Source organism: Artemia sp. Qi Xiang Cuo, chromosome 5 (assembly GCF_049724085.1).
Source record: "Artemia sp. Qi Xiang Cuo chromosome 5, ASM4972408v1, whole genome shotgun sequence".
Taxonomy (NCBI): domain Eukaryota; kingdom Metazoa; phylum Arthropoda; class Branchiopoda; order Anostraca; family Artemiidae; genus Artemia; species Artemia sp. Qi Xiang Cuo.
The window spans coordinates 7155238-7182419 of NC_142798.1; the positions used below are offsets into that span (position 1 = coordinate 7155238).

Below are 27182 nucleotides of genomic sequence, written 5' to 3' on the forward strand. Positions count from 1 at the left end.
TACCATTGTCATAATGGGTATTATTATGTATGAGCTCATACAGGAGTGGGTTGGAGGAAGTCTTTTTCCCGCAGATGTGGCTTATGACTTTATGTATAATTGGCTCATGTATTACTCTGGAGAGATTATTTGCAAAATTATTCCAGTATTTATATTTAGCATCTATTATAGTCCTATTTAGATTAGATTCTGCTTTTAATTTTTTTATATATGTGGTAGATGATGGTTTTTTTTATGAATTCTGTCCTAGCTGCCTTTTTTATCCTCCATTTATTTAGGCACTCATTTGTCCACCATGCCTTAGGAATTTGTTTAGGGAATGTTTCCTTAGGTGTTGTCCTGGGGATAGCATGATTAGCTGTATTTATTAGTAAAGATGTCAAGGCTTCAGCATGTGTGTCAACTGTTGTGTTTGAAATGCATGAACTTTGGGTGAAACTTGTAATTTGATCATTTAGCTTATTTCGGAAAATAGACCAATATGCTTTGGTCTTTATATATTTGGAGGTATGCGAATAAGTTTCAGCAGGTTTATTTAGGGAGGAAACTAAAGTAATGATGTCTGTACATAGACCATCCATTCTATTTATGTAAATTTTGTTAGAGAAAATTAATGACACAATTCGTAGGTCAATTGTGGCGACTTTACTACATTTGGGGTTGAAATGTTTATTCAGGTCTGTAGGTTTAGCAACAGCTAATTCATCATTATTTGAAGTCATATGCTCAATAAATTTACCAGCTTTATTTACTGGTTTATTCCCCCACAAAAGGCTGTGGGCATTGAAATCACCACAAATAATGATATTATTTAACATATTAGAATTAGTCATATAATTAAAGAAATTCTTGGCATCTGTGGTTTGACCATTAGGGTTATAAAAGCTTATTATGTAGGTTTTTAAATTATTCAGCCAAATACTGATACCAATTACATCAACATCATTTTCAAAATCTGGAAAATTGATGCCACAAAATTTTATATTATTATTTACTAATAAAGCTACCTCACCTTCTTTTCTCTCTGAAGGTCTATCCTTTCTCAGGATAGTATATCCCAGAGATTTAATTTTTTGATTTTGGGTTAACTGAGTTTCCTGGAGGCAAGCAATATTAATCGAATTATCATTCATAAATGATATTAGTTCATTTAGCTTATTTCCTGTGAGTGATCTTACATTCCATTGGAGTATTGATAAATGTTGTGTTGTTGATTTATTCTTCATATGACTGTGTATCAATGTTCAGCTTTGTTAAAAGTAAAGCAAGATCTTTTTTGCTCTAATGAGCATATCATCTGGGATGTAGATTTTTGCCAATTCTGCAATAATTTTTGTTTTCTGTAGTTGATGTATGTTAATGGCCTGAACTGCATTACAGTTTAGAATGAATAAGCATATATTTGGGGATTGCATTTTTGGTTGTGCATCCTGTTTGTTGGTTAAGGGATTGATACCTGGTAGTGTTTCTGGTTTGTTTCTTCTTGGGAGGGGGGGCCAGGCTGACCTCATCTCACCGGACAAGAAGGCTTGTTGGGTTGGTGAGTCCTTCTGATAGGGAATTATCTAGGGGGCTTAGAAGATGGTGTTTTATATGGGGTGCTTGATGCATTGGGGGCATTTGACTTGGGGGTTTTGGTTGGTTTCATTACAGGCTTTATTTGGTATCGTTGGGCAGCATTTGCTTCCATTGCTGCAAAGGGGTACAGGATGGCCTATTCTGTTGATATTTGGAGTGTTAGAGCTCTTTTCTTGTATGCAGGGCATAATGATTTATTTGTAGATTCATGTGGGCCTTTGCAATTGATGCATGTAGGCTGAGTGTTGTTGCAAGTTGTCAGCTCTTTAGGATAGAAAACTTTACAATTACTACACTCTCGGAGAATTTCATTACATTTGTTTGTTGTGTGTCCCAGTTTGAAACACTTCTGACACTGGATAGGCTTAGGTTTGTATTCCTTGTGTGGTTTGATTTGCCCAAATAGGAATAATTTTTCTGGGATATCAATTTTATCCTTCAGTATGAATAAGAAGGATCTACTAGTTTTTAGGCCATTGGAGTTAGGTTTTCCAAGTTGAATAACATCCCCAACTGGGGTTGTATTTCCTGCCCTAGCTGAAAGCCCCTCTTTTAACTCCTGAGTAGACATTTCTGGGGCGCCATTATAAACTACTATTTTTGTGGAGGATTGTTTTCGGTTCCAATTATATGCACTGATAAGAGTATTCAGAAGGAAGCTTAGATTAATAATTGTATCTGCTGATTTCTGATCTTCTACAGCTATTAGTAGAGATCCAGCACGGTTAATATTAAGAGAGAACATTGATTTTATCAATTTAAAAATTACAACTCTTATTGCAGTGATCATTTTTATTTCAAACTGGGTAGTGGGATTAATTTTAAGTTAAATTCCCAAGTCTTAGGAGGGAGGATCTTAGGCAGGGAGAGGGGAAATGCTTTAAATTGGGGAGATTTTTTTCCTTTTTTTAGAGCTTCTAGAGAAGACCTCTTGAAACTCATCATTATCATCATTTATGGTTACATTAGCCCCTACACTTATCATTGTCCTATTCTCCAAATTGGAGCTATCATTAGAACTTTCAGATAATGTGCTTGACCAGCCAGGATGGGTATCTTTCACTATGACACATTCAGTGGAATTTGATTTGGGATCTGGGGGGACTTTTTTTTGGAGGACTTCTAAACATTGCCTATTGGAAAAAGCTTTAAACACAAAAATAAAACTAAAAAAAAGAAGGGAAAAATAGAATGATACCAAACCGTCTGCACTATACTCTGGGGAGGATAAACACCACAGTATAGCCCTGAGGATGAGTTGAGCAGGATTGGTTTGGTACAACTGCTGATTAGAAGCGATAATATACACAAGAAAATATATTTTAATTTTCTTATAAGGTTGCTGTTGAGCAAAATTGCTGTTCTGCCTTTCAAGTGGGGCCATTTCTTCCACATCCATTTCTTCTATTGGTTCATCAATAGTATTGAATTCTCTTTCCACTTCATCTGCAAATTTATCAAAAATTTTTATGCAAATTTTAGTGATTCCTCCCGAGATAAGATCAAGAAATAATGAATCCTCGTCATCCATTTTTTGCAAGCAGGTTGTTGTTGTTGTGCAAGCGGGTTAAGTTGCCAATATTCTTCTTCTTCTATTTAAACAGCAGGCGGGCTTTTCAGTGATACTCACTTTAATTGTTGCCTCTCAATAGGCCTGCTTTTTCACTCATCAATGTGCTAAGATCTTACATCTTTTGTCAGCAAACGCTTAAAAGTGAAATCTTTAAACAAAGATCTAACATCTTTGGTCGTGTTTTTGCAAACGTCTTTCATCATTCTGCTCTGATCAGCGGTCTGACAACAATGATGAGTAGATCATCAAAGTTCTCTCATCAGTGTTCTATATTGCAGAACAGTGGCGGTCTTCACACTTTTTGCTAACATCAGTGAGCTGTAAGATCTTAGAAGAAAGATGAGTTAAAAAACGATAATCTTTGCAGAAAGATGTAAGATCTTAGTGCTAAAAAACGGGCCTAATTACTTGGACTATAGGCCCGTTTTTTCACTCATCAATGTGCTAAGATCTTACATCTTTTGTCAGAAAACGCTTAAAAGTGAAATCTTTGAACAAAGATCTTACATCTTTGGTCGTTTTTGTGCAAACGTCTCTTAGTGCTAAAAAACGGGCCTTATCTGTCTTGGCTTTTCTCTGTCTACAATTACCCAGCCCAGTCTTGATGCAACCTATTGCAAAATACTTGATAACTTCAATTCAAAATCAATTGATAACTTCAATTTTTACCTCATGCATCTAGAAACTTCTATGCGTCAACCAGTTTTTTAAAAACCTTTAAGGAATTTGCTATAGGATTTTTTCAAAATCCTATGCGTCTGAACATAGCATATGACAAATCTTCCATTTCTGAATCCGTATCCATTTTCCTACTTTTCAGTAGAAAAAAAAAAAGATCTGCTATAAAGGAAGATTGTCTGTTCTTTTTTAGATTGAAGCTGAGTTGTATTAATTATTGTTGTATTGAAAGTATTTGCAGCTAATGGCATTGTGCTGAGAAGGAAGAAAATTAGTCATATTGAAAGGAGTCTCAACTGACATTGCTGTCAAGAGGAGACTCAAATCTCTCAGATCAGAGCAGATGACAAAAAAATATTATTGCGACTACTGTGAAAAGTCTATACCTGATAATAGAGAAGCCCGTCTTCGGCATAACAATGGACAAGTTCATAAATTAAATAAACAGATGTATTGGAACAAACCTGGCACCCATCAAAAAGTGCATCACTCAGGTAGGCCAAGGGAAGTAGTTCTAGTCAAGCTTGGGGGTAAATACTAAATATATTTATCATTCCATCAAGAATTCACTTTGGTACTTAGGCTAGCCTAGAGCTATATTTTTCTGGTAAAAATTTGCCAGATTTAATTATGCCTAGCCTACTGAAATAGGCCTAGGCTAGAGACAAGGTTAATGCACTACTTGATTCTACTTTTGCACTCTTTCTAAATAAAATAATTTGCCTACATGACAGGTACCTATTGAAATTTTAACAAAACAACATTTCACCTAAATTTTCAGTTGTCAGTTTCTTTTTCTCTGCCTTTAGTTCTGAAAATCTAATTCCTGTTATTTGAGCAGAATTTTAAGCCATAGCCTATTGATGTTTTTTTTTTTTAAGTTTAAGAAATGTATTTGCATATCTGTAAAACCTTAAAAATTGGGATTGAGCAAAGTTGTGAAGGTGACTTTTGACTTTTCTGTTCATAGTAGCCTATTGACTTACAAATAAAGTGAACATACCACTTGATACCTTTTTTATGCTCTTTACAAATATAATAATTGCTTTTCTTGCAAATTCAGATTTAGATAAAATTCTTCTTTAGCTACTTTTGGCTATCTTAGAAAGGGGTTAGGAAAATGAAACTTTCAGGGATGGGTGTATAGGCTAAAGCATGTCCTGGGAAGGTGTTTTGAAGTACCTACCTCCAGTCCTTCTCCCTCTAGAGGATCCTGACCTTTGATGACCTTTAAGAATCTTTGAGCTATAAAAGTGAAACCTTGCAAAATAGATCTTCTGCTTAAATGATGTAGATGTGACCCCAAAGCTGATGGGACAGCAATAGGATCTGGGGTTGAAATTAAGGGGGGTGAAGCTGAGGGTGAATTTTGATGTTCTGGAGAAACAGAGGAATCCCTTTCAATGCATGTAAAAATTAATTTGTAAAATTAATATTGTCTGCAACACATGGAAAGAGCCCAGTTGCACAAAACGCATTTTTACAAGTACTTTCTTTCATTATTTTCCAAATTATTCATGGATGAGCTTTGAAATTTTTTTTTTATTTCTCTTGGATGGTCACCAACTCTTTCCAATAGTGCAATCCCATTCTTGTCACAAATACCAGTCTTATATTCACTAATATGGTGTTTCCATGCTCCTTTCAAGGGGCCAAAAATACTAGCATCAGCTGGTTGTAATATATGGGTTGCATTTGGAAAGAAGCACAGCAATTAAATTTTATTCTCTAAACTGAATCTGGACAATTCATAATTTATGTGTGACCTGTGTCCATCAAAAGTTAAGACAACTTTGTTGTTGTTTAGGCCCTTTTCTTGTAACCATGGCACAAATATATCTCGGATATACCTTAGTAAGGCTGAGGCCTGCATCCAACCTGAGTTGGTGAAGTCTACTGCCAACTCTTGCGGTACAGAGTTTGCTAAAGCACAGTTTCTTGTTTGCCTTTAAAAAGAATGAGGGGTTGTGGACACTCCTTTTGAATTAAAACAGTGGAGGAGTGTGACCCCACTTTTTTCATTATTTGCCTAAAGGTAGACAACTTGGCTACAACTTAGCAAGTACTTTGTTTTTTTGGCTGCATTGGGGTTAAAATATAACATGGTTTTGTCTAAGTTAAACCACCAACTCTGGTTATCAAATACTTCTCAGGGAAGTACCCCTTCCAATTGCAATTTGGCATTTGTATGCCAATTCCTTAGATTGGTCTTGCTCACAGCAGTAGCACCAGCATCAATTATTTTGACAGCTCTTTTGGAAATAGTCTGGCTGTGCCTTTTCTTGAACTGCCAAGCACACTTTCTGCTTGGGATACTGCCATTCAAAGATCTTGCTGATACATCAGTACCAGCCATACTAGCAAGCTGAGTGGCAGTCTTTTGTAAGTTCAATGTAGTTATTGGGAACCCCCTTACCTGGCTTGAATGAATGAAATTTATTAGTGCTGCTTTGATTTCTACTCCCAGTGCTGGATGAGGCCCTGTGTTCAGAGCCTCCCAGGTGCCAGGCAATAAGCATTGTATAATGTTGACCTGGGGATCCCATATTTGATTGATGTTGCATTAACAGTTTGGCCTTGGCATATCTCTGCCATGGCTTGCTCCTTTTGCAAAGGATTCATACGGAAAAAAAGAAAAGAATAAGTTTCTGCTATAAAGACCAAATTGAAACAAAAAAAGACAGTGTCTTTAAGTTAATTAGATAAATTATGTGCAGTAAAGGCGTTTTACACTAAATTGTATACCCTTTTACAGTAGCATAATGCTAAGAAATTCAAAGTTCGGAAAGAAGTGTGTCCGTAACATACTCAACCAAGCCACCAATTCTTGTTTAGGGAGGGGAAGGGGTACTAAGATTTTTTTAGTTTGGACAGGGTTTTGAGAGTTTTCCAACCCTTAATTACTTGGTTAAATGTTTTCTGGAAACCCTTCTCTAGCTCTACAAATAATTTTGCACTACATGGTTTACCCTTTAGTTTATAATACAGGGTTTTTAAAAAGCCTGCAATAGGAACAAGAAAACTGCTTATTATATTTGAGTGATTTTTTTCACATCATGGACCACCAAAATCTCAGTTTGAAAAAATGGTTGGTTTTCTGTTTATGAACTGTTAGTTTAATAAACAATGTTGTCAACCAGAAACAATTTAGCTACCAAGGCTATGGATTACTTGTGAATGGAAGTGGCCTAAACATTGATTTTTGGTCAGGCATGTGTCTAGACATGGCGTTTTAGCTACATATGCATGTTAATGCCACTTGATAGTAACTGGAGCTCTAATAAAATTAAGTTTTGATTGAAATATATACATAAAATATCTACTTTTATGTTAATGCTAATATTTAAAAGTCATTAAGTTTAAGGTTACATGTCAAAAATAATAATCCTCATAAAATTTGCATGATTTACTGGAAAAGGGAAAACATCACTAAGTATCTAGGATTAATGAAAAAAAACCATCATACTCAGCACATCAGAGAACCTTGATTGGGGAATTTCAAGTTCTCATCTACCATAATACCAAATTTTGCATTATTTTTCTTGACTTTTTGAGAAGACAATTTATAAGAGTATGTATTCGTTTTTATTTTTATCCCAGAGCCTATCACAATAAACCACTGGTCCTAGAAAATCAAGAGAAGGCTCATCTGAATAGAAAACAAAAGTTCTAGCTTCCTTCTAAGTATGCCTAGCTTAGGCAAAAAGATTGCACCTCAGTAAAGTGGCGTTTTCTGTCTTTTTGTTGCACCAAACTACACTTTTGTCCCAAATAGGGTAAAGGTGATACCAATTGAAAATTCTGAGGAAGTCAATAGATTTAAAATGATTAACAAATCATATAATAAGATTTGTTGTTTCCAGTTACGTATTTACTTAGAGTATAAACTTAGCTTGTAACTTATAAACTTAAGTAGCTATGAACTTAGCCCAAGGAATTGAATAGTCCAGTCAGCAATTATTCAAGATTAAACACTTGATATTATTCGTTTATTAATATACTAATAAAACTTACTGAGAGAATTGCATGTCTTACATGGAACAGTACTGGTTCTTTAAAGTTTAATGTCACTCTTTAATTAAAAAAAAAAAAAAAAAAAAAAAAAAAAAAAAGGAAAAAGATAGATTTATCAGACATCCTGATAACAAGTGTATTTTTGCAAAGGTTGTGAGTAAAGGCAATTCAAGGTCAATATATTAAGCAGACTAGGGGCAGAGGAATGCCCAATGGAAGCAAGAGGAAATTTGCAATGACAAAAGACTTGAGTTGACAACTTAGGGGAGCTGGGGGAGCAGGCCGGATGGTGCGCTAACAAGCGTATATAAAGGTACATTTTCCAAGGTAGATGGCCAAAGTTATCAACCAAATGAAGGGGAGGATACAATGTCAATCAACATTTACAACAAATGATAGGCACATGTGACTTGGTGGTCTGTACATGGCCTTACAATACCACGGGTCCCTTTTTTGAGCAGGGACAGTAATTCAGGTTTATTTTCACCTTGACCAAATTTTTAATTTTTCATTTCGTTTTTTTTTGCCTATATTTTAGTCAGGAGGAGGGTGCTGAATTTAATCCTTCCCTGGGTACCACAAAAGCTAGTGACAGTCTTGTTGGATCTATGCACAATAAGCAGATGTGCTAGGCTCATGTGACCTGTGCATCTGCACAGGTTTTTGTACCACCACAGGCCCTGTATTTAAGCAGGGCCATTAATTTGTGAAAATGTCATCACTAAAAACCACAATAACATGTATTTTGAGTAAAGAGCTATAAATTAGTTTTGAACCCCTGATACTCCCTATTATTTGGCACCCTCTTTATGCCAATAATACTGACATGGTTGTTCTGCAATCTGATTGGAGCAAATAAAAGACAAAATAACTTAAGTTATATCTAGATATAATTAATTCTCTTACCTCAAACAAGTTGTCTGTCTCCTGAACTTAAGGACTTGTATCTCTCCTTGCTCTGCCTAGAGTCTTGTCTTGCTCTCAAATGTCAAAGAAAAAGTTAATCTTTAAAAAGACAAAACTTTAAATCTCTGCTCCTAGAGTGTTAAAAAATTGAGATAACAACCTAATCTTTAAAAAGACAAAGATTTAAATCAATTGAGTATTATATTTCTTCACTGGTTGATAATCTTCACTGGTAATTTTGATAATTTTTATTACAGTGGTTCGTTTTGCAGTTGCAGGTTCATATATAGATCAGCAACCGCCATACCCATGTTAACATTTCTTTCATGAGCTTACAGGGTGAAAATGAACAAATCTGTGTTTGTTGCTGGCGGTTTAAATAGACATTTGAAAATGAAGGAGAACTGAGATTTTTGATTTGAAACCTAATTAATGCTCTAGAAAATTTTTGCTGTGTGCTCATATTTTTTTCAGATCCAACAATTGTTCAGGGGTCCTTCAAATTGGAAAATTTGGCCTCATCTACATCTTTCAAATTATTCATGAAAGCTCTATTAGAGCTTTAGATATATATACTTTAGATATATATCTAAAGCTCTATTAGATATACATATATTGCTATTTTCTAATGTGTAGCCTATATTTTGAATATTTGTTAAGTTTTTACTGTGGATAATTGAATTATGAATACACTTCTCAATTTGTAAACTTTTCCTTGTTTCTTTTTTTTAATTCTTTTAGTACATACTAATTTTATAACTGCTGCAAAAGTTGGAAAAAAAAGAAATACGCTATTCATTTCAATATTGAATGCTCTTTCCAATCATGTTTTTTTTTTCAAATGCCTTATATTCTCAGGGATCATGGTATGCTGCCAACTGAAGTAATTTGTCCCTGCTGTCAGACCCCCTGTTTGCACTTATGTGTAATAGCTCAGTTGCAATCCCAAAAACAAAAAAGAGGAAACAATACAACTTCTCTGTAAGTGATAGGAAGAAAAGTTTTATACATGGCACCAGGCTTCCACCAAACATAGACATTATGTTCATTACATTCTATTTGATTGGCATGTGGGAGGATTGTTCTATAATGCTAGAACTGGGGATTAGCATAAGAACAAGTGTGGACTGGAGGTCAATGTATATTGAGGTGCTTGAACATTGGATTGGACACTAGCAGCCAATAGGAGTTGAGGGTATTGTTGTTGAAATAGACAAAAGTATATTGGCCTGATAGAAATATAATAGGGGGAGACCTCTTAGCCAGGTTTGGGTATATGGAGGAACTGAGAGGGTCAGCAAGAGATAGTTTGTAATTCTTCTCTTGGATGGTGGTGAGACTCTGAGAAGGGATAAAGAAACTCTAATCCCTCTCATACAAAGATACACAAGGCTGGGTTCAAAAATTATGAACAACTGCTGGGCAGCATACTCTAGTCTGTCAGAACTTGGCTTTACTCACCACCACATAAATCACTTGAACAACTTTGTTGACCCTGAGGATGTTACCATCCATATCCTATGTATGGGAAAGCGTCAGGACATCAACACATCAGGCCCACTACCATCAGGATATCAACAAAATTTGTCATAAAATTGACAAAAAATCTGTCAGAACATCAACACATCAGGAGATTGACAGTCATAACATTGACACATCAGGACATCAACAGTCGCAATTGCTACCTGTCAGAACATCAACTTGTCTGTTCATCAACAGTCACAATCACTACCTGTCAGAACATCAACAGTCATAACATCAACATGTCAGTTTGTTGACAGTCAATCACTACCCATCAGAATGTTGACAGTCATAACATCAGCACGTCATAACATCAAAAATTTTTCATAATGAAAATCTGTCAGAACATTGACAGTCATAACATTGACACATCATAACATTTAAAATTTTTTTATAACATCTAAAATTTTAAAACTTTAGTTTTTTGGGGTTTAGGGGGGAAAGGTACCTAGGTTAGGTTACATATTTAATATTTGCTATGCTTTACCTGTACCCCCCTGATGTGCAAATATATGGCCGAAATTTGTTTCTAAACTATTATATCCTTATTACTATTATATAAACTTATAATTTTTTTTTACATAATGAAAAATCCATCAGAACCACTAACCATCAGAAAACGTCAACAGTCATAACATCAACACATCATAACATCTACATTTTTTTAGATGTTATGACGTGTTGATGTTATGACTGTCGACGTTCTGACGGGTAGCAATTGTGACTGTCAATGAACTGACGTGTCAATGTTACGACTGTCGACGTTCTGACGGGTAGCAATTGTGACTGTAGATGAACTGATGTGTCAATGTCCTGATATGTCAATATTATGACTGTCAATGTTCTGATGGATTTTCCTTGTCGACAAAATGATGTTTAGTGCTTGTGATGGTTAAATGAAATGGTAGCACCCCTATGTATTGAGAGGCTATACTGCTCCCTGAAGAAATATTGCAAAAGGTTGGGGATGAAGAGTCTGTACTTGAGGCAGTACATTGCTAGATTTCTCTTCCCTGAAACCTATGAGCTAGAAGGGAGCCTACATCATTTTTTTTATTGAAGCTAGAAAGCTTTACCCCCCTGAGTCAGAGCCCTCACCTCCCAGAGCAATGGAGGCTGAAGCCACACAAGTAGTATATTCTAATGAAGATTCAAATGAAGGGGATGTCTAGCTGGTTTTGGTTTCTGAGGTTTTCAACTGCAATAATAAAGGTATTATGTTTTCTGTTTTCATGAAATAACATTCAATGTTTTAATGTTTTTCTGCATTAACTATTGTTATGTTAAACAAATTTTGACACTGAGAAAACATAGTACTTTATTTTACAAAAATGCACACTTCAATAGAACATTTAGCATCAAGGAAGAAGAAAAGCTATAACTTTACCAAAATTATTTATCCAACTTAATTGTAGAAAATCAGTGCTTGTTGATTATAAAACTTAAAAAAATGTATTTATAATCAAATAGTAAGTTTGAGCCAATGTTTTAAGCCTTTTTTGTACTCAAAAACTAGAAATTGTTTGTCATTTTCTGTGGTTCAAAAAGGGCTTAAATTGGAATTTCTTCACTTTGAACAATAAGCTAAATAACAATGCTCCAGCAAGAAAAGCGATTATTATATTTGTAACATGTTTCCTTATATACTGCTGGAATCCTAGGCTTGTACCATGCAGACTACTTCACTTTACCCCCTAATGTGCAAACATATAGTCCAAATTATATAAGCTTATTGAACTTTCTTTAGTGCAACTCCTTTCTTCTGATGATTGTTTACCTTCTTATCAAATTAGAAAGAAAAGAGTTGCAAAATTGGAAATTCATAAGCCTATAGTGTATTATATAATTTGGGCTATTTGTTTGCCCATAATGATTATGGAGAGGGGTTTTAAAGTAAGCAGTCTACTTTCAGAAATAATATTAGTATGTACTTTTAGAATATTTTCAAGTAGCTTCCAGAATGATGATGTCACCATAGGGTCCGGTTAAGGCATTTAAATTTTATTTGCAAATGAAAAAATTATTATATTGAGAAAGAGATAAAGTAGGGTAAGGTAAGGTACATAGTAATCAGAAATCTAATCACTGCTTCAAGGCTTAAATCAGTGTATTTTTTTAAACACAATAATAAAAAGAAGGCCTAAAAGGGCACTTGTCTATTACATAAAATACACTCAAGAAGTGAAGTATGGCGAATGCTATTGAAATAAAACTAAATTATGATGAAAATATAATAGTTTAGAAACAAATTTGGGCTGTATATTTGCACACTAAGGGGGGGGGGGTGAAGCATAGACTATGTTAAATACATAACCTAAACAAACATATTTTAACCTAAATAAACATATTTTAACCTAATCAAACCTATTTAACATAATGAAAAAAAATGATGAAAATAGAATACTTTATTAGCAAAACTGTGAAAGCTACAGCTTGCAAATGTGCTCCCATAATGCAGAAATGTCCTCAAGAATCACGTTAAAATGAACTCTGCCTTCTGTTTTTACTGCTGCATGCGACATGTACTCTACCAAGTATGAATGTAAATGATGGTGGGATGTACCTTGGAGCCATTTGTTTCTCCACTTTGCAGAACCCCACATTCGCTCTATTTTTTTGGGTAGAGGTGCTGGTTTCTGGGTTGACAGAATTATTTTTATGGTTCTCTTTCAAATGAGTAAATCCTGCTTGTTCCAGCTCAGTTGTGTTGTAGTCCTTCCAGAAATCTGCAAATGATTCTGGAACATCCATGGTGAGACACTATATTCTATCATTAGTCAAAGCAAACTAAGCGGTGTCCTCAAGAATCGCAGTAATAATGAACTAAAATAAACTAGGTCAAGAATCGTGTTAATAATGAACTTTTCTTTGTCTTTAAGACAGCCAGCCGACGCCAAAGCTCACAATTTAATAATTCACAAATGGCCTTCACAATTTTGCTAATAAAGTATTCTATAAGAATTCCAAATAGGGATAGGTCCTTTTATTAGACAGTGAAACGAAAATATAAAACAAAGACTCTAAATATTTCGATGACACAGCTTTGACCCTTGCTTTGACCCGGTACTGCTTTGGTAACTTGCTTTGACCCGGAAGTGATTATTTTGTTTAGTATAAAAGCAGTTTGTTTTAATTTTGATAAATTAGTATCTCTACTGATGATGATGACCGACTGTGTCATCGAAATATTTAGAGTCTTTGTTTTATATTTTCGTTTCACTGTCTAATAAAAGGACCTATCCCTATTTGGAATTCTTATTGATTTCATCGTAGAAAAGGCAGTGTGGTCATGGAGAATAATAGTAACGTCGTATATATGGGGATGACAGACCAACTTCAGAATCAGCAACATTTGTTTTGCTATTAGAAGAATAAAATGATAAATTTAGCACCTGTAAATTCAGCATTATTTCATTTTTAATTAGAAGAATATTCAACGCAGTATTACAAAATTCAAGAACAGTTAGTGAACTTTCTAAGTTAATGGACCGGTAACCTGCTTTGACCTGCAATTTCGAAGAAACTTGTACCACCTTTACTCAACGCAGTATTAAAAAATTCAAGAACAGTTAGTGAACTTTTTAAGTCAATGGACCGGTAACTTGCTTTGACCCGGAAGTGATTATTTTGTTTAGTATAAAAGCAGTTTGTTTTAATTTTGATAAATTAGTATCTCTACTGATGATGATGACCGACTGTGTCATCGAAATATTTAGAGTCTTTGTTTTATATTTTCGTTTCGCTGTCTAATAAAAGGACCTATCCCTATTTGGAATTCTTCTTGATTTCGTCATAGAAAAGGCAGTGTGGTCATGGAGAATAATAGTAAAGTATTCTATATTCATCATATTTTATTGTCACCAAACTTCACTTCTTGACTGTGTTTTATATAATGGACAAGTACCCCTAAAAGTATTAACTTAAAGTAATAAAAAGTAAAAGTAATAACAAGTAGCTTTAACTTGGAAACAAATTTAAAGCTTAAACTTTATCTTGGAAAAAGCAGTCTTATCTTGAACACAGGGTCTTAAAGCTAGAACAAAGTATCTAAATTATAGACACACTCAAACTTGGACAGATTGAATCTAAAGCTGTGTTTCTCTTAAAGTTCGCGCGGATGACCGACCTATTGCGGAGCTCCAAAAAGTTGTTTTTCTTGCAGCGTCTAGTACCATAGCGTTCGTCAGCCTACGGTATTAGAAAACGCCAAGCAGCGGCGGACTAAGCGGACTATTCAAATCCAAGAAAACGCTGAAAGGTTTAAGTAAATACTTGTAAGCATGAAATTATTCAACGACGAAGACTGTTCAAATGTTCCTTAATAATTTATCGTTAAATCACCCTATAAAATACATTTCTGTAAGGGTACTAGCCTTGGTCTACATGCGTGTATACCTTTAAAATATAATACATGAAACTTTCAATATTTTAAGAAAACTCGGATTAGTTTTCTGTAAAACCAAGCTAATCTTTAAGGATAAATGGACAAGATTTTCAATTGTCAGCTTTAATAGGTTTTGAATTAAGCGCTTCTTTCCTTTGATCTGACGAGGGTCTGCACCTTTGTCTGCGGAGAAAAAATTAGCAGGCCAGTGGACGACATAGGGAGGCAGAATCAAGAAAAACGACTTCAGAGATCCGACGGACAAAAGAAAAACGATATTTATCTCCAAAGTAGTCTGCACGTGGGTTCGCTGAGACAAGAGAAACACAGCTTAAGACAAGTGTTGTAAAGCAGAATATTTAGGCTACATTTAAATAGGCTACGCTATAGGGATAACTTTTGTCTAAATTTAAATGTAGAAAAACAAAGTTTTGCAAGACTATAATCAGCCAACTCTTAACTAGCCTAGGTCTAGTCCCAATTATCAGCCAATCCTGACCATCTAAACCTACATACATAATGTTCAAGGTTAGAAGTATATTGTCCAGATTCTGAAAGATAAAACTACATTTTAATCAGAGCTGTTCAATGTTCAAGGGGGGGGGGCAACTAGGGCGTGCAGCCCCATGTGCCATGGCTGGTGTCCAGCAGCCGGGGGTTTGCCCTGTTGAACTAAATCAAAACATGTTATGTATATACGGATTGCCAAAAGGGTGACACAGGAATAATTGAGTATATTAATTTGGAAAATTCAGGAAATGATAAGGGAGATGATCAGAAAGGCAATATTTACACGCTACCAATACTACTACTACCACACTGCTCCATTTACAGTATTGAGGGGAAATTTAATTAATTCTTAACATTGTAGGTGTATACTCATTGTCGAAATTGCGTATCTCAAGAATTTATTTGGGTATTCAGTTGGAACTTTCAGAGAAAGCTTAAAGGGAAGATCTTCTTACCAAAAGGCAATATATGCACACTACCGCTAATACTACAGTTACTGCAACATTTACTACTATTAATACTACTACTACTAATTCTACTCCTGCTTCTGTTGCAACTACTTGTAGGGCTAAGAGCATTGACCAAAATTTCTATAACTATATGAACATACAGGTTATCAAAAGGACATATCTTTAATATCATAGCAATGGCTAAATGTATTAAGTTGAAACTCCTAGGACTTGATGAGAAGGATGTTCTACTGACCAAAAGACAATATGTTAATACCACTGCTGCTAGTTGTACTACTGCTATTCAATACTATTACTACTGTTGTTACTATTACAACTATGCCTAAGGGGTATGAAGGTGAAACTTTCAAGGAATTTTGAGGGGGGAAGGTGAACTGAAAAGCGAAACGCTGTCTGTATGCAGATTGTCCAAAGGTTGTAACAGCAATATTAGGAACAGTTTGGTACATGAAGTTGAAACTAACAGGGCTTGTTGTGAGGGATGTTGAACTAACCACAAGAAAATATTTGCATACTAATGCTACTGCTTCTACTCATACTTATTACTACATACTTATTAATAAGTATATACATAATTATTAAGGTTACTATTATTACTACTACTGTCACTAAAGCTAAGGTACTACAATTCATTCTACTGCTACTACTACTACTGCTATTAAAACTAAGGATATTAAGATGAAAAACTTGGGATATATAGAAACTGTAGGGAATTAATTCCAAACACACTATGCCCACATAGGTTGTCTAGTGGACGGATCAGAAGTGCTTCAGGAATGGTTGATAGTATTAAGCTGAAACTTTCAGTGTGTGTTGAAAGGGATGTTGAAGAAACCAAAGGTGTTCTGTACATACTGCTACTAATGCTGCTACAACTATTGCTACTTTGCAAGCTGAGGGTATTAAAGTGAAGTTTTTAAGGAGTATTTAGGCAGATGCTGAACAAACTATGAGTATGTGGGCTTTCAAAAAGGTGACAAAGCAATATCTGAAGAACAACTTATATTATTAAGTTAGACCTTTAAAGGTAAGTTGTGGGGATTTTGAACTAGCCAGAAGGTACGGTACTATGTGTATACTTTAAATACTACCACTACATATAATGTAACTAATGATGCTATGGATAGTAAGGTTATACTTTTAGGGAAAGCTTAGGAGATTCAATTAATCAAAAAAGTTGTATACATGTAGGCATTCAGAAGGGCATATAAGCAATATCATACGCAGCACCACTCTATAATAGCTACAGATATCATTGAAAAATTTAAAAGAGCTAATTCGATTCAAAATTAAAAGTTTTGGTGCCCTTTTTAAGAGTAAAAAGAGATTGAAGGGGAAGTCCTTCTCTCAAGCCCATTCATTTTCCAAGCACACCCAGTCAAACTTTTATGACAGCTATTTTGTTCAGCATAGTAGAACAGGCCAGTAAGTATGTCTTCAGGGATATTGGGCATTTCAACCCTCCCGTCCCCCCCCCACAATTATGCAATTTGCCTATTATTCTTATACCGTATGTACAGAACGACTGGGGGTATTAAGTTGAAACTTTTAGGGCTACTTCTATTACAGGGCTGCCACAAAGTCCTTAAAATCGAGTGAAGGTCGCTATTGGTCCCTTAAATTGATAAAGGTCACTAAAATCCCTTTTCTTGCTTTGGTTTAAAGCTCTGTATCTTGAAGGCTACCAATACCTGTGAGTATACAGTTTTTTGTATTTTTTTTTCAATTGAGATTCTTGGAACCTTTTTTGGCTTGTCTAAGAAAGACAAAATATGTTGTTACATAGCCTACAGCGCTACTGTCTGGATAGAGCAAACAGACTAGTAATGAAAAGGGGTGACCCCCTTTTGCCTCTGGAGTCAATAGGCAAGGATGTGGCAGGGTTTGGTTGGCTTTGTTAATTACTTAGAAAACTCTTTTCTGGGTGTCACTGTTACACACAGAGAGAAAAAAATTAAGAGAATGGGTCCAAGCACAAAATACGAAGGAGACGGTGTTAATCAGGTTTCTTGCACGATTTTAAGCTTACATACATTTCTTGAACAATTAGATTACTTCCTAGCGTCCTTTTTTATTTGAATGCATTTCTGGTAATGGCCTATATATTTTTCTACTATCTTCTTTTGTTATTTTAAGGTTTAGGGTTTGACTGTTCTATCTTCAATACATCGCTTGTCTGCCATAAGGGTTCCTACGCTTTACTGCAGCACGCCAGAACTGCTGAACATAAGAAGGGTGTTACATAAAGCTAACGCTGAATCAGCTTCGTCTCTCGGTAGCATCTTCCATGGAGAGTGGTTAAATGGCAAAACTGATCATGCTCTTAGGTGCTTATCTAGAGCGGGATGAAACAACAGTTGCATAAATTACATGGGCTCTAAAGATGATTGAGTCTGACTATTCTGGGGAATCCGCGGACGGAATAGCAGATTTACTAGGACAAATTTTCAGAGATACAGTGTTCAAAAACTTCTTCTTCGGGAGAACTAAGTTCGCTTACTGTTCCCCATTTCCGGAAGATGACTCTTGATGAAGTCGGCAACAGTTATTATGTTGTCAAGTTTAGCGAAACCACAAACTCAGAAAGTATGAAACAGCTTCACATGAGGATCGGATTCTGGTCCGAAAAGAATGAAACGAGTGGTAGATAGACATCTGAAAACTGCGTTTATCGGACATGCCACAGCTGAAGTCAGAAATAGCCATAACAATCGATGAATGTGGTTTTTCTATCTCTAAAATATTAGTGTTAATTTGTGATGCTCCGAGCGTGAACAAAAACTTCTCCGACTGATTGACAGTGAAAAAGTGAATTGACAGGTAGCGAAGGTCTCCATGATATTGGTACCTGCAAAATACCTTTGGTACCCAAAGCTTTTCCGAAGAGTTTGCAGGAAATAGACGAAAATTGTTCCAATCTGATCATCAAAGGGTAGTACTTGTTTAGTGGCTGGCCGACTAGACAAGAAGACTAGGGGAAGATTCAAGAGAAAACTGGCGTTCCTAAGACGTGCTTGAAAGACGTGCCCAGCAGATGGTTAACAATAGGACATGCTGCTTCGACGCTAAGGTAACAGATGCTAGCTCTGTCTGAGTACTTCGTTGTCTATATTCCGAAGAAAAACCCTAGTCTCAAAAAATCAAATGTGTACAAAGAGATAATCTGGCTGATCAAACAACCGACCATGAAAGCAGAGGGTCAGTTTGTTGTTGATAGTTCGAACCTCCTCATACGTTTCACCAAAAATTTTTAACAGGAAGAGCTCCTAGTGCATGAACTCCAACGGAGCTGAGTCTGCCGTTCTTGACATTGGCTGGACGAATTTTAAAACCCGAAGTGACCGAAGAGCTTAGGGATGAACTAACGCTTGAACCATTCGGAGATGAAAAGAACTTTGTGCCACTGCTACGGACAGTTGTGAGTGACAAGAATGTCGACTGTCTCGAGTCAGTAGACGAGCTTCCAAAACACTCGTTCATGCAGCGTCTTTAGAAGTATTATTCTGGGGCCGCAAGATATGTCCTAAGGCAAACACTGGGCGGAGATTTTTGCAGTTGCTGGAAGCGTTAACTTTTCTGCATCCCATTGAAGTTTCAAAGCCTGTTTCTGCTCAGAATTTATTACATGTTGCCAGGAAGTTATCCATCGTGACGCAAAAGGACATGCTAGTTGAAGAGTTTAAGCTAGTCCAATTATCCGGACTTCCACTGGAGCCAGGAAGGATCTACGACAAGTGGAACAACGTGATTCAGGGAGGGAAATATTCAAACTTATCTAAAGTTGTAAAAAGTACTTTGATCATTACACACGGGTCTGACAGTATTGAGCAGGGTTGACCATTACACACGGGTCTGCCAGTATTGAGCGGTGTTTCTACCTTCCGGGCGAGTTCTCAGTGAAGAAAGAGCTTCGATGAATGAACGAACTTTGAATGCAAAACTGTTTGTGAAAGACGGGTTGGGCAGATTTGGAGGACGTGCGCAAAATGTTGCTGTCACAGAAGACTTGATAAAACTATCCAAATCTGCTAGAAAGAGCCATGATTTATGCCTACTGCAGGAAAAAGTCATGAAAGAAAAAAACGAGATAGAGCGACAGGATTTGGAGGAAAGAGAACAGCTGAGAGAGCTGCAGCTCGCTGAAACCTATTTGAAAAGACAGACAATAGAGACTCTTGAAAAATATTTCAAAGGAAAAAAAAAGAAGTGTTTGGTTCCAAGGAACAGCCCGCAGATGAGATGCTGAAAGAAGCCCATAACCGGCTGGAAAAAGGCACTGAAAAGAAGGACATGGGCGAGATACAGCTAGCGCAGGCCATGATAGATAGGACTCTGTCGATGCATAATGAACAAAAAGAGGGTAGCTGCTACTTTTGAAACCGCCCAGGAGCAGTTAGAGTAAAAAAAAAAAAAAAACAGTTTCTGATCTCATCTCAGTTCAAGCAGAAGGCAGTGCAGAAAAGGGAAACAAATAGGCCGTGTCTCCTAGTTACCGTATCCTTATCTCTTTTATCATATTTTTAAATCTAATTTTTGTATTCGAAAGTGAAGCGTTCAGAAAAAGCTCCTTCCATGACGTGATGAATCTCATGTGGTGATCTGTTTCTTAATTATCACTTAGCCTCAGATCATGGAGAGATGTCTGCAAATGATACTTCCCATCTTGTTTTCTTTGTCAAGTGTCATTTGCTGTTGTGTCACTGCTTTTTCTTTCAAAAGCTTTCTCAAAATTGAGTTTTGAGGTCGATTTTGCGTCCGGAATGGTCCCTAGAGAGGTCCCTTTTTCGGCTAAAAAGAGGTCCCAGAGTCCGTATTTTTTACCATTTGAACCCGTGGCAGCCCTGCTATGACTGCTTCTGCTCTTATAATTTAAGTAAATAAAAAGACTGGAGGTGTGTCCAGGTTGTCAAAGAGCATAGATAGAATCCTTTGAGAATAATATTAAGTTTTATTTTTCAGGTCAACTTCAAGAGGTATAAAATAAAATTAAAAAATGCTATTTGTGTCAGGATTAAAAATTGTTGAAAAGGTTTCTCCAACCTACAAATAGCCACTCAAACTATGGATTTTTACAGAAAAAACTGAAAAAATATAAAATATTATTTTTTCCATGAAAAAGACTATGTTAATAAAAAACGAACAGAAATTAATTTAAAAAGCTCTCTGCACAAAAGAAGATTTTAAAAGAAGAGTAAAGAGCTCCATTAAGCCAAAATAAGCAGAAACAATGTCAAATAATCTTCCAAGCATAAAACTACCACAAATCACTATCAATAAATAAATGAAACTCAAAATGAACGGAAATTTAAATAAATAGCCGAGTTAAACTCAAAAACGAGCAAAAATTAACATGAGTAGGGCTAATAACCCCCACGCCTTCTCAAGACCAGAACATAATTTGCGTTTTTCTCTAAAAAAAAAAAAAAAAAAAAAATTAATGTGGATTGTAAGTTTAATTGACATACTGATATTTATTACTTAAAGTTTTGACACTTTTTTGTTTATGAAAGTAAAAAAAGTGAAAAGATTTAAAATGTATTTTTTTTTTCAGTAAAGCGCAAATTATGTTCTGCTCTTGAGAAGGTGTGGGGGCTTTTTGTTTTGACCATTTTTGACCATTTGACCATTTTGACCATTTTTGCTCGTTTTGAGTTTGACTCGGCTATTTAATGCAATTTCTGTTCGTTTTGAGTTTCATTTATTTATTGATAGTGATTTGTCGTAGTTTTACGCTTGGAAGATTATTTGACTTTATTTCTGCTCATTTTTGGCTTAATGGAGCTCTTTACTTTTCTTTGAAAACTTTTTTTATGGAAAAAGTTTTGTAAATTAATTATTAGTAAAGATGGTGGGAACAGTGAAGATGTTAAAAGTAGAATAGCCATGGCTCAGGGTGTCTTTTGACAGTTAAAAAAGGTTTGAACAAATAGAAAGATAAATCTGCTAACCAAGATTAGATTATTCGAAGCTGCAGTGATGACAGTGGTCACGTATGGTTCTGAAGCATGGGCGCTTTGAAAAACGGACGAAGATTTGTTAGATGTTTTCCAGAGAAATTGCCTACGGATTGATTTGGGTACCCAGCTGACTGACTTAATTTCAGACAGTAGGCTGTACGAAAAGTATGGTTCAATCCCAATTTCCAGAGCGATAATGAGAGAAAGGCTGAGATGGCTAGGGCACGTTCTGCCGACGACGGATTGCCGAATATTGTCCTTTTCGGCCAACCGCCTAGGACTAAACGGAAAGATGGTCGTGTGCGCTTGGGGTGGGAGCATGTCGCAAAGAAAGATTTAAGGGAAATGGGAACTTCCTGGGAGGATGCAAAGAGGAGGCTTTGAATAGTTTAGGATGGAGGAGATGTGTAGGTGTGTTGGTCTCAGGCGGATTGGTGCTGCGGTGAGCTTTTAGTAGTTATAATATGAAATTATTTCCCGCCATAGAATTTTGGGCTACGACATTTTCGATTTTCTGCAAACATCGAAGAAACTACAGTCATTTTAGGTCGATTAACTATTTTTTTAATGAACCACTAAAAAAAAATATTTAGACGTTAGAAAGGTGAGGGAAATTCGTCAAAATGACAAAAAATGTGACAATTATTGATAGAAACCATAGAAATCACAAAATTTCAGGCGCGAGTTCCCCAACTGGAACACTGGGAAATTAGTAATTATTTGTTAGTCTTGCTAACATGCACATTAGCTTTAGGATTGTAACAGGAAAATTGTAATTCGTTTTTTTCCTTTTTTTTGTAGTATTAGGAGAAGAAATATCGTCTTTTATGCATAAAGGTCGCATCAGGCATTTTAAAACATTTAAGATAATTGCCATAATTTTTATTGTGATGCCTTTGTCTTAATCTCTTATGCTTAACTTCGTCCACATCAGTTTTCTTCTTATTTTAGCTTTTAATTGCTTTGGAAGTTACTGTAAGTGTGGTTTTTATTTGCTTTTGTTTGTGCTCTGTCCTCTTTTCTTGTTATGATGGGTTTTCAATAAACACTTCTTTTTGGTTTATTTCTATTTAGTTTTCTTGATCCTCTTTCTTTTTTTTTCATTCTTGCTGATCTCAACCTGTAATTTGTTTTTTGATGATAATGTCATGTAGAATTTTAGCCGTACTATCCAGCATATTGGGAGGGCCATTGTCTCACCACACACCTTATGCAACTTATTTAGAAAAATAAGCTAAATTTCAACTATTACTCTATATTAAGCTTTTGGGGTATTTTCACTGCTTTATTTAAATTTGGATATATCAAAACCTTGCTTCTTTTTTTTTCAAAACATCTATGTTTTGCCTCATAGGCTCATAATTCCTATCGTATAAGAAAGTATAATGCTGTTAATCTCATTATTTATTTTTAATTAATTAAAAAAACTTTTTCCACAAAATAAGTTTTTCAAGAAAAGTAAAGAACTCCATTAAACAAAAAATGAGCAAAAATAAAATCAAATAATCTACCAAGCGTGAAACTACCACAAATCAGCATCGATAAATAAATGAAACCCAAAACGAACAGAAATTACAATAAATAACCGAGTCAAACTCAGAACGATCAGAGATTAACATAAGTTGGGCGCAAAACCCCTATGCCTTCCCAGGGCCAGAACAAAATTTGCACTTTACTGGAAAAAATATAAATGTTTTTACTTCTATAAATTTAATAAATCAAGTAATATTAACATTTTGATTACTAAACATCAGTATATTTATATTAAACTGACAATGCACATTCATTTGTATTTTTTCAGTAAAGTGCAAATTTTGTTCTGGCCTTGGGAAGGCATAGGGGTTTTGCGCCCAACTTATGTTAATTTCTTAAACTTATGTTAATTGCTTTTTCATAGGCAGCGCTAGCGCGCTGCCTATGAAAAAGCATCTCTTTAGAATGCCCATGACCCTCAAATACTTTTAAACCATTATAGAACTATCCCCATACAAAAATTGATCTGTAGTTGAGTGCTTGACGTGTAGAAGAATCCTTTAAATCCACTCCTGAAAGACCTATGAGGACCCGTGGTGTTAACTTTGAGTGTCATATCAGCGTTGCTGCCCGTGTCAAGAGATTCCCCGAGTGTTGACACTCACGCCGAGTCATCCTAATTTCATCTACCCATACAATGGGTTTAGGTTGACCCCCCTTCATTTCTTAGTACTTTGTACTCGCCCTTTACTCTCGATACACGATTCCTTACGACCAACACTGAATTCATTCAAGTGAATTTGGGAGAGCAAGTATTAAATGAGTCTGAACCTTTAAACGACGTGCTAAAATGGCCAGATATTACAAACTTCATACAGTGCGAACTCCCCTAAAGGTAATCAGTATAAAGCTGGTGTTTTGTTGGCTTTTTCAGTCGGCCCCATAGTTATCTTCTTTTTTAAAAGCAACTATTGTGAAGATTATCCCCTGGTTTTACAAATTTATAATATAAAAATTACATTGTTATTTCTGTCCTTATCCGAATTGCTAAGATTATTTAAATTTTTATCCTATTCTTTTTTTTTGGCAAGCCGTGTTCTGAGCCCTGAAGAGCTGTACCATTTGCAGAAAGTTACACTATGCCACAAAGAAGTTTTGTAAATAATAACATGTGGTTCTGTGTATTATAATGGCTAGGTTATTTCGGGAAGTCAATTTCAGAAAAAGAAGTTAGAAAATTGAATAGATTTCTCAGTTTAAAAAATTATATACAACAAAAAAGTTGTCCATATAATCCTATGTTATGTAAATTATGTCGGTTGATAAATTTGGTATTTCAGAGAGAAATGGGAAAGTTATATTGCCTAAGGTTTGCTTAAAAAAGCAAACCTTTTTATAAACAAAGTTTAAAACAAATGTACACACATACCCTATGTGTTGTTCGGGTAAACTTAGGTTTTTTTTTCAAACTTAGGTTATTTCACCCAATGTAAAGCAAAATTAAAAAGAGACATGTAAAATAAAGACATTAAAATATATTTATTCAGATCTTTATAATTAACTCCATGCATATTGTTATAAATATCTTAAACAAATACAGTATCAGGGTAAAATCTTGCATGTTCAATTCAGGTAAATTAGACTTTGGGATGTGGGTGATTAATTTTTAGCACAGATTCCAGACGATATAGGCCTTATTGGTATTAAATTGTCTCTTAAATTCGAACAAAATTTTTAATTGACCCTCAAATTTTTATAGAAAAAAAAGCTAAAAAAATATTCTCAACAGTGAAGTGCCGTAAAACCAATTTTTATGCCACTTTTTCAATTAAAAAAATATAATGCTATTAACTTACCAGTTTTTTATTACAGATCTTCCATCACAATTATCTGCAAAAATACAACACTCAGAGCTAAATAGGCAAGTTCTACCAACAACAGCTACAACTGTGTCTAAAGAATCACAACTGAAAAAACTGCTGTCGCAATGGGAGACAACATGGAATACTCCTCCTCAGCCTTCAAACCTGTCATTGCCACCTTCTATGATTTCTCCTTCAGTGGATGATTTTTTGTCACATGAAGGCATCTCCTGGGGATAGTTTTAGACATTCTATCAGTTTCTATTTTTGTTGTTCAAAGACTAATAAAGCGGCTATATTTTGTTTTTCACATGGATTCTTTTGATATTTTCTTTTTCACATGGGGTCTTTTTATATTTTTGTTTTGCAATTTACTTAATACCATTTCACCAGCACTTTGTTGATGGCGTTTTTTCATCGGTAGTCGACAAATTTCCAAGCCAAAACAGTAGATAATGACTTTGATTATTTTTGCCGTCAAAACCAGCGCCAGTTGTAACTTGTAAGTTACCTGAGAACATCCTCTTTGGGGCAATTAAAAATCCGAATGGAATATTGTTTACATAGAAACTATACATTTTCCAAATTCTGTAGTGCATATGTTACAGTGGATGTCCGAAATCTGGTTAATGTCGACCTTCACCGGTGAATGTTCAAAATCCCTTTTTCTCTGCTTCGATTCAATTAGCTTTGCGAGTCAGCTTTTCCAGTCATATGCAACCTATGATGGTAAAAGTTAGGTTGGATTATGCTAGTTTCGATTAGGTTAAATTTGATTCTAAATATCAGAAATGGGTTAAAACCTAACTTAAGCTAAACTAAACCAACCTAACCACGTCGAATCTAATCTAGAATGTCGACATTAACCAATTTGTTGACATTCACCGTAACATTTACACTTCATAGTGATGTATTATATTTAATTAATTAAAATTCGTACTGAATATAAAACATAATATAACTATAATTAAATTAGTATGAAATACAACATAATAAGATTAGTTTATCATGTGTGTTTTGGTAAGTTCATTACATTCTAAAATAATAGTTTTATATGAACTAGTGAAAATTGGATCCCATTGATATCTATATTCTCAAATTTTTCGAAAGCAGAATCAGAATATATTTCCAGATGGGTATGTTATAAAAAGAATGTGTTTTTAATGCCTTTATTTGTGATGCTTTTTAGTATATTTATCAAAAGCTCCTTGGAAACCTTGTCACCAATCCTCAAGATTGCTGACCTTACTCTTCAAATCTGCGTTGATACAAGCGTCAATAGCTTTAGAGAAAGAGCGAAAAAATTTTATGTTAGTCAACAACCAGGGAGACATACACACTAGAACCTTAAAAATCTTTTGGCCTCATTTCATTATCGAAAGTATCATAATGTTGCCATTGATATGAGTATACACTGGATTTAGCTCAAACCTGCGAAACATCACGGTGTTCAAATTGTTATGCTTGACACCAAAAAAAAATCCGAATATATAAATAAAGATACCAAAATCAGCAACAAAAAAAGCACAAGAAAGCACTAATAAGGTTAAGAACATAGAAAGATACAAAACTGTCTGCTTAAATCGGTTTTGAACAAGTCCTCTAAAATTTAGATATATTTAGGCTAGAAATACATGAAGGTTGAAAAGTGATCAGGCCTAGGCCCCAGGGCCGCATGCTTGACCCTCTATTTCTACAGACTAAGATTCTTTGCACAATTGTCATTTAAATAAGCTTATAATGCCCACCTTTTTGTTAAACCAGAGGTCATGGTAGCAGTGATGTAATTTCGTCAAAATCCTGGGGGGGGGGGGGAGGAAGACAAATTCAGTCCTTTAACCCAAATCAAGCGAAAGCTGAAAAACGAGCCATATAGTGGCAAAAAAAGGTAGGGATATATTAAAGAACACTGACCCTTCTCTATGGGCGGTTGAATTATGCAGGCTTATGCATAAGATTTTTGAGTTTGAAAGTATTATTGAAGAAACTAAATTTCCGCGGGGGGGGGGGAGGGACAAACCAAGGCTTGAGAGGAGAAGTTGCTTCCTGCCCCATAGCTCCTGCATGGCAGTAGAAATTGTATTGGTAGGTCTGTATGGATTCTTCAAAGATAACTTTCTCAAATGTTACACTGTACTATGTAATTAATTTACTTATATAGTTCATTTATTACTACAAATATTATTTAATGGTTTGCTGAAGTGGCTGAAGTTTCCCGAAGTGCATTTACAGGTCAATTTCCAATGCACTCTTTAA

General features: G+C 35.3%; 1 protein-coding gene across 1 annotated transcript; it reads left to right on the plus strand.

The window, feature by feature from the left end:
* Positions 1-3854: 3854 nt before the first annotated feature.
* On the plus strand, positions 3855-25252 carry LOC148951756 (uncharacterized). Its single transcript, XM_089088708.1, has 2 exons — positions 3855-4323; positions 24937-25252. The coding sequence occupies exons 1-2, from the start codon at positions 4173-4175 to the stop codon at positions 25164-25166; spliced, it is 381 nt and encodes a 126-aa protein (XP_088944834.1). The 5' UTR covers positions 3855-4172; the 3' UTR covers positions 25167-25252.
* Positions 25253-27182: the final 1930 nt, after the last annotated feature.